The sequence below is a fragment of the Fundulus heteroclitus genome, chromosome 10 (assembly GCF_011125445.2).
Source record: "Fundulus heteroclitus isolate FHET01 chromosome 10, MU-UCD_Fhet_4.1, whole genome shotgun sequence".
NCBI classification, from domain to species: Eukaryota; Metazoa; Chordata; class Actinopteri; order Cyprinodontiformes; family Fundulidae; genus Fundulus; species Fundulus heteroclitus.
The window spans coordinates 7,384,077-7,398,045 of record NC_046370.1 but is presented as its reverse complement, the minus strand read 5'-3'; the positions used below and the strand labels follow the sequence as shown (position 1 = coordinate 7,398,045).

At 39.1% G+C, this 13,969-nt stretch overlaps 1 protein-coding gene across 5 annotated transcripts in view; it reads right to left on the bottom strand.

The window, feature by feature from the left end:
- pax2b (paired box 2b) overlaps positions 1–13,684 on the bottom strand; it is a 47,920-nt gene extending 34,236 nt beyond the window's left edge. The window contains exons 1-5 of one of the 5 annotated variants that reach the window (XM_036141866.1): positions 13,141–13,684; positions 11,664–11,844; positions 11,105–11,302; positions 6,106–6,185; positions 4,524–4,643 (exon numbers count right to left, since the gene is read on the bottom strand). In XM_036141866.1, the coding sequence (XP_035997759.1) occupies positions 4,524–4,643; positions 6,106–6,185; positions 11,105–11,302; positions 11,664–11,844; positions 13,141–13,183 (622 nt within the window). In that variant the 5' untranslated portion in view covers positions 13,184–13,684. The remainder of the gene's footprint in view (positions 1–4,523; positions 4,644–6,105; positions 6,186–11,104; positions 11,303–11,663; positions 11,845–13,140) is intronic. The other 4 variants (XM_036141869.1, XM_036141870.1, XM_036141867.1 and 1 more) reach the window with 4 other exon arrangements.
- Positions 13,685–13,969: the final 285 nt, after the last annotated feature.

Below are 13,969 nucleotides of genomic sequence, written 5' to 3'. Positions count from 1 at the left end.
TTCTGGCGGTGTGAAAACGTTTCACAGGTAATTCTACAGTCAGTGGATGTACTAACACTATCAACTACTAGGAAAATTATGTGCTGAAGATATTTTACAATGTTAGTTCATATTTAAATATATATATGTTAATATCTAAGGTATGTGTCTATTGGTATATATGTATATATATGTAAGACATATATGTAAATATATGTTTTTGTATAATTGTTTATTTAATATATTTATAAATGTATATATATGTATGTAGTACTATATCTATATATATATACTATAAATATAATATAAATATTATATATATATATATATATATTCTATATCTCTATATATATATATATAATATTCTATACCTATATACTATATATATATATATATATATATTAAATGATAAAATGCAAAATATTTCAGCACATGACTTCTCAGGTACTTGAATAGTTTTAGGAACATAACATAAAAGTATAATGGCATTGACATTTTAAAAGTCTTAAACCCCCCTGAACATGAGAAAATCCTCGTTATTCGATGCTGTAGCGCACATATTCCCTTAGTTACTGGGGGGAAATAGGGAGTACCAATATGGCGGCTGGTGGCTTCAAAGCGACTCGTTCTAACAGCGGGCGATTAGCACTCCAGTGTATAATATAGCTCAGTGCTTAGACTGGACTAGTGCAACCTGGGTCGGATTCTAAACTGATTGGAGACATTAAGTTAGGGTTAGAAACCACAATCCCGCTAATAAAGACATGGGGGAGTGGGATTGGGTGAAGCTGGGCACCACTAGCTTCATGTTTGCTGTGTGGTCCAGGGGATTTCATACTGTGAAAAAAAAAATAAAGTTATGAATCAAGCTTGTTCTTTGTCTTTATTTTTCTCAGTAAAGAGCAGTTTGAGTACCTTTATTGTTTTTTTTTCTCCTACGGCAAATAGAGTCAGAAGCAGTGGGGGGTGGGTGGAAACCTACTCTGATGTTAATCCGAGAGGTAATAGCTTTTCTCTGCAGAATTGTGAATTCTAATACGTGTCAATTTGTAAAAAGGTTTCGGACAGCCGTGTTCACCAAAGGCTGGTCACCGTCTCCAGGGGTCTCGCCCGCGCTCCCGCTCCCTGTCCGCTCGCAACAATAGCTGCCAACTGTAACACGGTGCTTTTAATTTGCAATAACACGTGACAATGGTAGATTAATGGCTCTTATGACACCTGTGTCCCTGAAGCTCTTCTTGCAGAGACCCAGTGTACATAACGTGTGTCACACTACATTATCTCTACATCCTTCCTGTAATGGGGTGGCGGAGCCTTTTTTAAGGGCACTGCTGACTTGGAAACTTAGGAGCTGTCTGCCTGCTTGGCAGAGAGCCACAGCCACAGCCTAAAACAAATACTCTGAGCAGCACAGCCAATCCATTTCACTGGAGCTTGTGTTGCACTCCCCTCCCTCTGTACCCCCCTCCCACCTCCCCACCCTTTTCCCTCTGTTCATTTTTTGTTCGTGTTTCCATCCTTTGATAATGACTGCTTGTGCCATAATAATCATGAGGCTTACCAACTTAAATAGGGCTCAGGGAAGCTACTGCACTGTGAGGAAATTTAATCCAAGCATTAACTCAGTATAGACTACAGCCTACTGAGCGAGGCAAAATATGTCTAAATAGCAAACAAGCCATCGCAGAAACGCGACAAAATCAACAAGCAAGCGCAGCAGTACAACCGAAAGCATCCCCCCCCCCCCCTCAACTGCGACGTTCGGGATTTTCCAAATGTAGCTGCTTTTTGGCAGGATATACGGTCATATAAGCGTTCTGCTAAGGCTCATTTGTCAGATTAAAAAATACCCTTTGAAAGTAACATTCAAGCAGGTATTAGAGGGATGTTTTATTAAGCCCACATTTCTGTGTTAAAATGTTTTTTTTTATATTGGTCCGGTGTAATATTCAAATCTTAAATGTTGTGTTTTCATTGGCTGTAAGTGGAAAACATCATAATTAACAGAAATAAATACGTTCCATATTATATGTTTCATTTAGTGAAATGAGCTACAAAAATAAATTAAGTTTTCAATAATATTCAAATTTATTGAATTCGACTGTATTTTCTTCACAGGAGGATTAAGGCACTACAGACAGGTTAAATGGGACACTTTAAGTTCGACGAGCTGCTTTCTGAGAGGGCTGTGCTTCCTAAATAACCACATAAACAGGCAAAAATGTTTGTTCTATTACCGTTAAAGCTTATATCACCAAAGAGATTATGAAAATGAGCAGCTACAGGGACTTAAACATCTGAACCAGCCAAATAAACCACCCTGATTAAAGAAACATGGAAACCTCTAAGACTGTAAGGACTGATCTTTCAAAAAAACGTTATAATAATGTTTGAAAATATAGCATAAGATTGTCAAAAGTACTATATATATTTTTACAGTATGATTTCAATAAACAGTCTAAGGAGAAAATTTAAATCATATTTATTGTCGATTGAACTATACAGCAATAAGTAATACAAGTGGGATTCAAGTTAAATAAATTATTGAAAATAACTTGACAATATTTAAAATTACACTTTGACATTAAGATGGTTCAACATGTCTAAGCTTGTATTTGAATCGCGCTTGTCTTACTTGAACTTAAAAGAAGGACTAGTTTAATAGCTGTAAAGTTGAAACTGTCAAAATACAAGTCCATGCAACTTGTTACCTTATTTTTTTTATTTTTAGCTGAATTGCTGTATTGTTCCTTAGAGTTGATGCATGTTAATGTAGATGCCCACTAAGCACACATAAGCAAGGAATGGAAAGTGTTAAAAATTCACTACAACAGAAAGCATAGATATGTTGTATTTTTTTTTTTATCACAGCAGAGATCCTAGACATGCTGTCACCTCCCTAAAAGAATTATTTCAATTTTGCATTATTATTGTTTTTTTTTGTGTTTTTTTTTTTCCTTTTTGGTGAGGTGCTCTTTAAGAGAAGGGAGCAACAGGACGATTGTGTCTACAGGGTAGCACCTTGTGTAATATACAATTCTTACAAACTGTGGCCCAAGGCAAGACATTGCGTTTTCAACCATGTGTGTAGCCGAGTACGCTTGTGTGCCTGGCCAAGATCTGAAGTTTATGTTCAGGAAAGATAAAGTATATGTGGCCCTGTGGTTCCAGGTAGACACCAGACAGACAGTAGGTGTGTGTGCCCATATATATATATATATATATATATATATATATATATATATATATATATATATATATATATATATATATATATCTCACAGGACTCCCTCACCCCTCTCGGTGCAAGTCCTGCTCTGAGACAAACACAGACCCTTGCACACACCCACAGAACAGCTTTCTTTTTCATCGTAACGCCGGCCGAGCACCTAAATCATGGAGATGGCAACACATCAGGGGAATCATTCGAGGCTGAATAGCTGTAGAAACATGGCGCTGTCAGCTGGAAGACCTCCACACAAAAGAGCCCTGCCTTTTCTCCCCTCAAACACGCCGCTTATTCCCCATGCATGCCCTTTAATACCTCTTTGCCCTTCAGTGGCAATCTGCATAGAAATGCCTGCATTTTATCATTCAGTGACTAGACATTACACCCCGGCTAATACGAGAGAGGGTCCTCGCGCGACTGAAAATGAACCTCCTGAAAACACCAGACGTTTGCATTATGCCCCCGCGATTGCATCTCTTACAGGGAAAAGACTTGATTATGTCATTTGCCATGTCCACGTCATGCTGGTTTTTATATCTTTGCCAGGAAATCTACCTCTGACAGGTCATTAGTCATCCCTCCCCTCCCCGCACGCACATAAAACATCAATTCCACTCAATATCCCACAAACCTCTGCCCCCCCTGACAAACGGCAGAACAAAGAAAGACGCTATGTAAACTGCCGCCGAGCTCTGATTAGCTCTCATTCCGGAGAACTGTAGAAATAAGGCACTCATTCCCCACCCTGTTTGAGATAACTGCTCCGTACCCGTGCGTTCCTTCTAACTCGGCTGCATCTGTTTAGCTATTCTCATCAGCTTCTTATGTAGTGACATTAGGGAGGCCTATTGCTTACAGAAACAATAATCTATATCGCCTCAGGCCTCCTTATACCCACCAACCTGGCAGATGAAGTGAAGCCACTTTTGGTTGCTGGGAGGTAAGGGGGGGGTGCTGAAAAGCCCTCCTCAGAGCTACAGCAGCTTTCTTGACTGACCTGGGTGGTTGGCTACATCATCTTGACATGTAATTATCTAAAGCCCTTTAATCACTTCCATAAAGATTAATTGCAGGAGACAACAGCGGAGGTCGTGTCTTCAAATCAAAAGCCTCGTTGGCAGGTTGACACAGCGCTGTAACAGAGTCCAGACTCAGGTGTTTTATAGGGGTCATCTACTGGGAACTGGAAGTAAGGCTTTAATGCAAGCTCAGCAAAGAGCCCGTCGCAGGATCACACGGCTCACAATGCAAAAGCGTTCTGGTAGCTTCCTAGATGTTTAGTTATTTATCGAACGTTGAAGATGTCCCTTCTTACCGTCATCTCTTTTCCTCTTCTCCCCATTCGATCGCGGAATGCCCAAAATCCCGTTAATGGAGTAGGATCCCGCGGGGTCGTTGGAGGCGCTGGTTACAGGTGGAGAAGCCGTGTTTGGTACTGTGGAAAAGGCAGAAAGAAAATACACTGATTGGGACACTTTTTAAATTTTATTACATTAACATATAAATGTGAACAGACATAACAATGATTCACACAATTTGCATGGGTGAAAAGGAGTATGATGGAGTTGCCTCTTGTTCACTTCTACCCCCTTTAGTGCTAGTTACTGTGTTTACAAATCGATAACTGTCAATATGGCATAATCAACCGATGGCTAAATGCAGGTTCACAAACAAAATACACACATTATGGCGTCTAATCATCACAAACCAAGACAACAAATCAACATTCCCAGCATTAAGCTGTGCACTTTGGAATGAGTGTTGACCCTTAAATTATAACGCTTTCTATCACAGAACAGTCTGATCCTCATAATAAACAAAGCCAGTGCTGTTCTGAGAACTTTAATACTTAATGTATGGCACTTAACAACTTGATTTATGTGCTTACAAAGTCTGATATTATGCCATGCATATATTCTTGCAGATTGTCAATTTAATTTTCATTAATATGAGCTGTCCCTTTTTAAAGAATCAGAATGTCTTTTGTTTATAAATACAGTGATTTTAATGATCTAATAACCTCTTTTTCTGAACTCTGTAACACCAAAAATAGCAAAGAATACAAAGAGATGTTTTAAATCTACGACATGCTTGGTTTGTTTGAATATGATCAATATGGAGATTTCCAAAAAAAGTTACAATATGTTGTTGCACCCAAGAATTTGATTTCATGTTGGAACCTTCATTTTTTACTGAACACCTGAATGCTTTAAATTTTATTTTATTCATGTTTAGATAACAAAATACTGTACACCGTTTTAAGCTTATCGATTTACGGTTGCTGTAAATTCTCACTAGAACTGTTTCTTTTCCTTCAGCAAATTAAAAAAAATTAATTTTGACATTTCAATAGAATTATTAAAGTACTAGATAATTTTGGTCCCTACACAGAGCCCTGTGGTACACCGCACACAATGGCCACTAAGAATTAAACACATCCGTCTTAGCAAACATTTACTTGTTAGTGAAGTAGCCATATTCCCAGGTCAAAGCTGTCCCTATTATCCTATACATTTCCACTTTATAAACCACTTTGAAGCCTGATACAAGAAATTATAATCACAAATCTCTACATTAAAATACAAATACTGCTTGCTAACGCTTTTCTATAATTTAAGGATATTTAGTTTTAGTTAAAATGTAGCCTTTTTAAAAATTATCCCATCAGGGCAACAGGCCTTTAATTTTTCAGGTTGTGTAACCAGTTATTTGTTACTTTTACCTCTTTCATTTTAACAGGGAATGTACCGCTTACAAATGAGGAGTTGAAGATTTAAATTAATGGTTTGAAAATAATCTCTGCTATCTTACAATTTTCACGTGAAAAAGAAACTCCTGCTTTATATATTTGAAACTTTATACCCGCACCTGCAGGTTGTAAGAAGGTATTTCTTTACCTATTGTATGGCCTGGCGTTGAAAGCGATGACCCATCAGGAGACGGATGGAAAGGCTGCTGGACCTTTGTTCTGATGATCCTGGAGAAAAAAGAAAAACGGAAATGAACTTTTTGTTCGAATCAAACTTTGTTTAAAATAAGTTTTCATACAGACAAGTGTAACAAAGTGTGCATCGCCAAAGTTTGAGACAGACAGCAGGACATAAAAACATACAAGATATAAGCAAACTAAGGAAGTAAACACATGGAAAAGAAAACAGACATATTGTATAAAGCAAATAATTTTTGAGAATAAGGAAATGAGGATTAGCAGTTGTGTTGATAAGTAAATTCAACAGCTTGAGAAGGCATTCTTCTGCTTGTTGGGGTTCCATCAGGACAGCTTTGTAAGGACATATATAAATCTGTTTTCCTTCAACAAATCAGCTGCATCATGCTGCCATTAATAAGAGAGTTTTTCCTCGTCACTGTCACAACATGCATGCTCAGTTTGCAGGATTGCTGCAAAGTCAGTGACTGAATGCAGAGAGATTATTATTTTTTTTTTACCAACTGGCATAATAAAGTAAACTTGACTGCACTGTTTTATGACTAGGATCAAGTTTAATTGTATGTAATCGACTAAGAATCTGTCTATATGATTGTGACACAAGTGACTATATATTACTGTACATAAAATGGATCTGTTTATTTTGTGAAGCGCCTCGAGATTAAAATTTGTTCTGAACCGGCTCTTTATAAATAAAATTGAACTAATGATGACAGAACAGCTATCTGTAATTGTTAAAACCGTTATGCCGAATATTGTTTTTGTTTATTGAAATTCTTGCCTGTGTGCTTAATTATTTATCTCCCTAATCATCATTCTTGTTAGCCATACCATATTTTAAAGGTACGTTTTTTTTTTGTTTTTTTTTCTTTTGTCGTTGTTGATTGATGCTGATTGTTTTATTTTAAACTTGCAAACAAGGCAATAACACAAATAAGACGGAATATCCAAAACTGCGAGTTCAACTGAATAGATGTGTCTTTAGTTTGCTTGTTGAAACACCCAAGCTGGGTGCTGGACAATGCACCTCAACTAGTTTCGGTTCTCTAGGTACCAACGTGTCCGGACCCTCCGGACCCATTTAATAAAAGCAAATCTGAACAACAAGATGGAAGGAGACCAGTTCTTGATTATCAGGGCAGCTATACCATTGATACAGTATATTTTCTTATAAAGATATCAAATGCATCTCGTGAACAAGCATGAATCTGGTCAGTGGTTCTGCCTTATAAGAGGTGAGCTCCTGAACACAAAAAGTATATATATATATAAAAAAAAAAAAAAAAAAACTCGATTGCACTTTTTGGTCTGGGTGATCTTGCAAACAAAGCATGAAATCACATCAATTCACCTCAATGATCAGCTTCACTGGTTCTACCTGGCCCACACTAATCAGCAGCCAACCCCCCACCCCCCCCTCACCCGCCCCCGACCCAGCTAGGTTTGGAAGGGGTTTCACAGTGACCGATCAAACTCAACCCGTGGCCCCCCATGTGCCAATGCGGATGAGGTGGTATTGATTGAGGCCAGTGTGAGGAAAAAGTTGGGGATTAGTCACACGGGCAAACAGATGCAAATAGAAAGCTATAAATTATATGTGACAGGAAAGCAATAGTTCCTTATTGCCTTGCACAAGCTTACGCCAGCATTAGATTCCTTTAATCTGAATGGCACTCAGGGAGAAAGGGAGCTGTCACAATAATTTGTAAACTTTAAAACTATTCATCATGGATGCCGTGGGAGCCACTTACCAGAGGTCTGTTGAGAGATTTTTTTTTTGTTTTTTTCTCCGGATTTTGCTTCTTTGTCCTCTGTATCCCTTAAGATAAAGAGTATAATATGAGTCCTTTTAGATCCTGATTTTATTGCAGGGGCCTGAAGGTTTTTGAGAAATAAATCTGACAGTGTCGCAAACAGAAAAACTCCCCTCGGAGGCAAATCCGCCCAAAACGCACATATTGATATTTTCGTTTTTTTCCCCCCCTCCCTTTTCCCCTCATAACAGTTATTCGACCCCTTGACTCGTCTGCGCAACATAAATTAAAATGGTTTTATTCGGTATCCATGTTCTTCATATTGAATAAGCAATTTAGCCGAATGAATTAATGACCTGCTTGTTGTTGAAAATCCCCTGAAGAGATATTAAAATTGCTTTACTTCTGAATCAATAATATCGAGTAACATTGAGGACCTTTTTCTTTTTTTTTTTTTTTGTTGCCAATTTTTTGTTGTTGTTGTTGTTGCTTTCCTTCCAACAGAAACTGTTGCTTTTGGTGGCTCTGCGTGGCTACAACACTGTCTCTGTTGCATTTAATAATGCATGCAGGAGAAAGGTGTTTAAATCGAGCATCCTCCTTTGTTAACGGTCCTGAGGTCAGACTGTCTGCCACTGGAATCCACTGAAGCACCCAACTGGAAAAGAGTTTGGCTCCGGCGTTTCTCTTTGTTTGGCTTTGTTTCTCGTTTAAGCACCTGGAGAAAAAAAAAAAAAAAACTTTGCCTGTCATTTGAATGTTTCTGGTCCTTTTCTTTTGGAAAATCTCCATCCGTGATCTGGCCGAAATTGAACCGTTAAAGATGTGTTCCTTTGGCGACATCAAAACAAACTCTTCTTCCTTTTCCCCCGCACAGGAGTTGTTCGTGTTTGCTGTGGGTTAGCAATGGATTAAAGGGCAGGGGAGTGAAACGTTTACAATTCTTCGGAACGAAAAAGGGAAGCTATTCAGCATTTGACTCGTGATAGAAATCGGCTATTTGATGTGGGTGATATGGCTTCCGCCCAGGGAGCCACTGTGACAAGGGGTCCCACGGTCGCAGGAAAAAGTTATCTGGCTGTTGCGCCCAAATAAATTTTCTTTTTAGTTATTGTCACATCCAATAAAAAAAATTAGAGCACCCCATATTTAGGGTTATTCAAACATTGTGAGATAATATGGCCTTCTATCTAATGACACAGAAGTTAGCATGGAGTTCCAGGCTCTTATAGGGCACTAAATTAAAGGGCTACTCCATAAAAGTTTAAGGACTCTGGCATGCCTTTATACAACTTTTGTTCAAAATCTAAAGGATCTCAATGAAAGCAGAATAGATACAGTGTTCTTGAAAGTATACTGTAATTTGATATTTATGAAATATTTTGTTTAGACAAAAAGAGAGCATTTTTGTTGTTGTTTTTGGCATCAAGAAAACCTTAGATCGAGGCATATCACCATCCACAAACAGATCAAACCAGGACTAAATCATCACTCATTTCAGTGTCTTTAATCACAATTTAGAGTTGGGAAATCAATTAGATAAAATTCTCGTAAAATAGCTAAAATTCCCTCCTGTCACATTCTCGTGAAGCAGGGGCTTCACGCAAGAACCGCTGATAAAAATTCACACCAGCTCTCATATTTCGCTGATAGAATTACAGCTCTTTGTGTTCACATTTTAATTTCCCCACATAAACAAAGACACACAATGCCTCCCCCGATTCCATTCTTCCTTTCCAAAATAAACCCACCTTTAATTGGAAGTGAAAAATAAGTTATAGGGCTCTTTTGATTATATTAATGTACATTTCCAATTTATCACATACATGTGTCTGAGCCTCCTTAAATAGGGCTTTTTAAGCAGTCACGAAGCATGAAATGAATTTCTTTCAGGCGCTTTTTTGCTTTCTCTCTCTCTCTCTCTCTCTCTCTCTCTCTCTTTTTCTCTATTTAAAAGATGTCTTGTGTGGAGCTGTCCAGGCTCTCCCATCAGCTCATTAAAATGTAATGCTGATGCTGCCTCTATATGGAACAGTGCCTCTTAACCAAAGTTCATCACCAGGGATCTCTGGTGGTGGTGGACGGGAGAAGAGAGGTGATGTGAGGGGTAGGGGGTCCCGAGTTTGGGTGTAGCCACAACAAAAAAAAATCGTCCAGATTTTAAACGCCAAAATTTGCCTGGATATTTGGCACGATTGAGGCAGGAATTCCTCTTAAGTGTGCTTTTCTGCATCATTGTTGGACATTGCATTGGTGCATCATCACAACTTTTTAAACATGTTGTTTTGCATGTTCAGGTTAAGCAACATCGTGCAAAAAAAATGACCAGCACTACCATCTCTCTCTCTCTCTCTCTCTCTCTCTCTCTTACTCTCTCTCCATCTCCCTCACTCTCTTTCTGTGCAGCCCTCCTGCACATTAGATGCGCTAAAGAAAATTGGCCTGCTTTATAGCACCACGGGATTCTGGTCACCGCATATTGATCGGTTTTCATCTCGACAGATTCACTCAGTCCTGGATGTACAACTGCTGATTGTTGGGAAGGAGGGGGGGGGGGGGGGTTCGGTCTCAAAGATTGAATTGCACCTCTGAGAGCGTTCCACTTCACACAGGCATCTGCGCAAAGTTGCCCCAACAATATTCTCCTGTGGTTGGCCTCAGAGATAGGGCTGATCTGATAAATTGCTGTTAGATTTTTTTTTTTTAAAAGATATATCTGATTTTATGACAGCCCCTTTATTAAATGCCCAGCACTAGTAAAGTTTAGCCAAGCCTTGTTTATCTTTTATTCTTATCATTATGTCCATTTCTTAAAAAAAGAAAAAGAGAAATAAAAGAAACGAACATAAATTCTAAAAATTAACTTAAAGAAGCTTTATTTATTTTGTTGATTAATATTTATACTTTTTTTTTTTTTTTTACAAAAAAACTACATAAAAATAATTTATTGATATTATTATTTTATGTATGAATCAGTCAATAAATACAACCCAAAAAAAAGAAAAAAGTTTTTTTCCTATCGTTTTTATTTACTTAAAAAATCCTTCAAATTAAACAATGGACATTATTATTATTATTATTATTATTATTATTATTATTATTATTATTATTATTATTATTACTGTTGTTGTTATATTGTTATTATTATTATTATTGAAATGAACAAAGGCATTATATCTGAAACGTTCCCCCTACCTGTTAATGGATGAGACGCTGGGAACAGTGTCGTTGTCGCAGATGCCCTCTGCCAGCAGTCTGTCTCTGATCTCCCAGGCAAACATGGTGGGATTTTGTCTCTTGTAGTCTGCAATTTTTTCCACCACTTTCGGTGTCGCCACTTTGGGTTTAGACCCCCCAATCACTCCTGGTTTGATGCTGCCGGTCTCGTAGTATCTGCAGGTAGGGGGTTGGGAGGGAAGGGGGGCGGGGGGATCTTGATTTTAAAACTTTTTCTGCACGTGTACAGACTCAAAAGTGTCAAAATGTTAATTGCTTCAGCCGAAAGTTACTATTTTTAGAGTGTAGGTATGACGCTGTACATTATGAAACGCGCAATACCGCACAAAACATGTTAACACAGAAAGGTGCACCAAAACATGACGGGACTTTGAGGAAGTTTTACGCACACAAGGAACCAACAAAAGCGCCTCTGATTTAACCAGAATGTCCCATCATCGGCAGGGGGAAAGATGGAAAAAAAAAGCTGATTTAACACGGATTTCGGTTCGCCTTTTCAACAGAATCCGCCTCTCACCTGCCGAGGATCTTGCTGACGCAGCCGTGGCTCACCCGCAGCTGCCTGGAGATGTCGCAGGGCCGGACGCCCTGGTGGGCCAGCTCCACTATCCGCTGCCTCACCACGTCCGGGAGGGGTCTGCCGTTCACGAACACCCCGCCGAGCTGGTTCACACCTCCGTGCCCTACGTGGGATACAACAGCAGCAAAAACACACACAGACGTAACATTACATAAGGTCGTTATGAGAAACGAAGGAATGGAATAAAAGCGATTCGTGGATATAGTGAGACATAAATTAATTTCCTAATTTAGTATATAACGCAGGCAAAATTGGGATTTAAATATACATTGTTTCGTTTGACATTTTTTTTTTTATTCTACTGTCAGAAACTGTGTTTACGGTGAACTTTCCTCTCTGCAATTCTTAAAATAAATCCCTAATTTCTAATAATCGTGCAAGTATATTTTTCTGAAGCAGATAGATTGAAAAAAAAAAATCAGTTTTTGCTTTTTTTTTGCAAACAGGAATTCAATTTTTTAATAAGTATGTGCATATATTGTGCATATATTCAAAACAGCCTGATTATATGTTTTAGAAACAAAATAATAATAATACAATTAACTAAAATTTCTAGAACAATATTGGTAAAAGAAAAAAAAACAACTTTATATGTTACAATTAGACTGCATGCTAAGTCCAGAATTATGCATGTCTGCATGTGTCACGCTGGCCCAGTCTACGCTAGCGCGCAAGTTTCTTTATAAGAAAAGTAACACACAACCTAGATAATTTTTTTGAAATAATAATAATAATAAAAAACTTTCGGAACCCACTGATATTTCAGCATATGACTTCCAGGGCTCATCATACAAGCATGCATGCGGCCATGATTATATTCCTCTACATTTTAACTCTGATTACTCATATTGCACCTCATCTTGTAAACAAAGAGGTCATCAATTATGAACACATACTCCTCAAATTAGGAATAAGCATCCTTTATGCGTGTTTAAGTTGGATGTAGTTGCACGAATAATTTGAATAATAGATGTGTAACTAATACGTCCTGGCTTATTAGGCCTTTCACGCGCGTATAGGATGTGCGCGCGGAAAGATTCAGGCTGGTGCACGTGTGGCATAGAGAAAGCACCTGCTGGAAACCGTGTTCTCCGTTTTCCCGTGGCAAATGTCCTTTTTATTGCATGTTTTTGGACGCATTTTGCATGAATAATTGTAAGAGATAAAGTGGGAAATTTTCATTAGCTTCGCAACTCATTTAATAAGTCATAATTAGTGCCAATACATCCACGTTTGGCCTTTGTTGCGCGTATTTTGACGCGCTGAGATGCCGGTTGCACTTTAAAGAAAAACTGCTGCGCTCCGCTGCAGTGTGGAGGAATTAAACGTCTCTCTTTTCGTGTCTTATGTTTTTCGTTGATATGCGTGCACGCAAAAGCTGCGGCGGCAGGCAAACTCGGGTTGTGCTACTTACGGTGCATCGCCGTGAAGGGGTCTGCTTTGCAGTGAATATCCATTGGATAGCAAAGGAAAGACAGATAATCAACTGAAGTCGCCGTTTCGCCTTTCTATCGAGGGGGAAAATGTGGAGAAAAAAAAGGTGATTCTAATCGATGGAGGGACTTATAATTTGGACCCCCTCCAGCCCCGATCCAAAGGCAACTTCTTCCCCGTAAAGTTGCCCCCTCTTCTTTTTTTCTTCTGTTCTTCAGCAGTCCGGTCTGTCAGCTGGATGTCTTCTTGCAGGTGCACGGCATGACCGGAGGAGCGCTTCTCAAAGCTGGAGGTAATTCTCACAGCATGCCAGCGAGCGAACCGGATCCCCTTTTTTTTTCTCTCTCGCAGGAATCCCTCAGTGCAGGGTCCCCGATATGTCCTGAGTCCCGGTGGCCTCGATTCACGGGCGAAGAAAAAGGCGTACGCACCGGCTTCTCGCTTTCTTGGCGCGGTGGGGTGCGTGAGGCTGGATTTTTGGAGCTGAGAATGAAGCCTCTTCTCTGTGTCTGTGGTTCTAAAAGCTGCAACCCTCCCCTCCTCCTCCTCCTCCTCCTCCTCTTCACCCCCCTCCTCCCCTCTGCAGACCCCCTTTTTGCTTATATGGATGACTTGTCAGACAAAGGCAATAGATGCCAACACTTTGTGATTCGCCATCGCAAAAATAAAATAAAAAAATGTAAAAAAAAATTGGGGTTCAAACGAGGAGGTCTCCAGTTGTCTGACAGGAAGGGGAGGGGAAATAAATAAGCGACAGAGTCCGACTTGTAAACATGTGTTTGTTAGACAGTAAAAAGTTACCTGCTTGC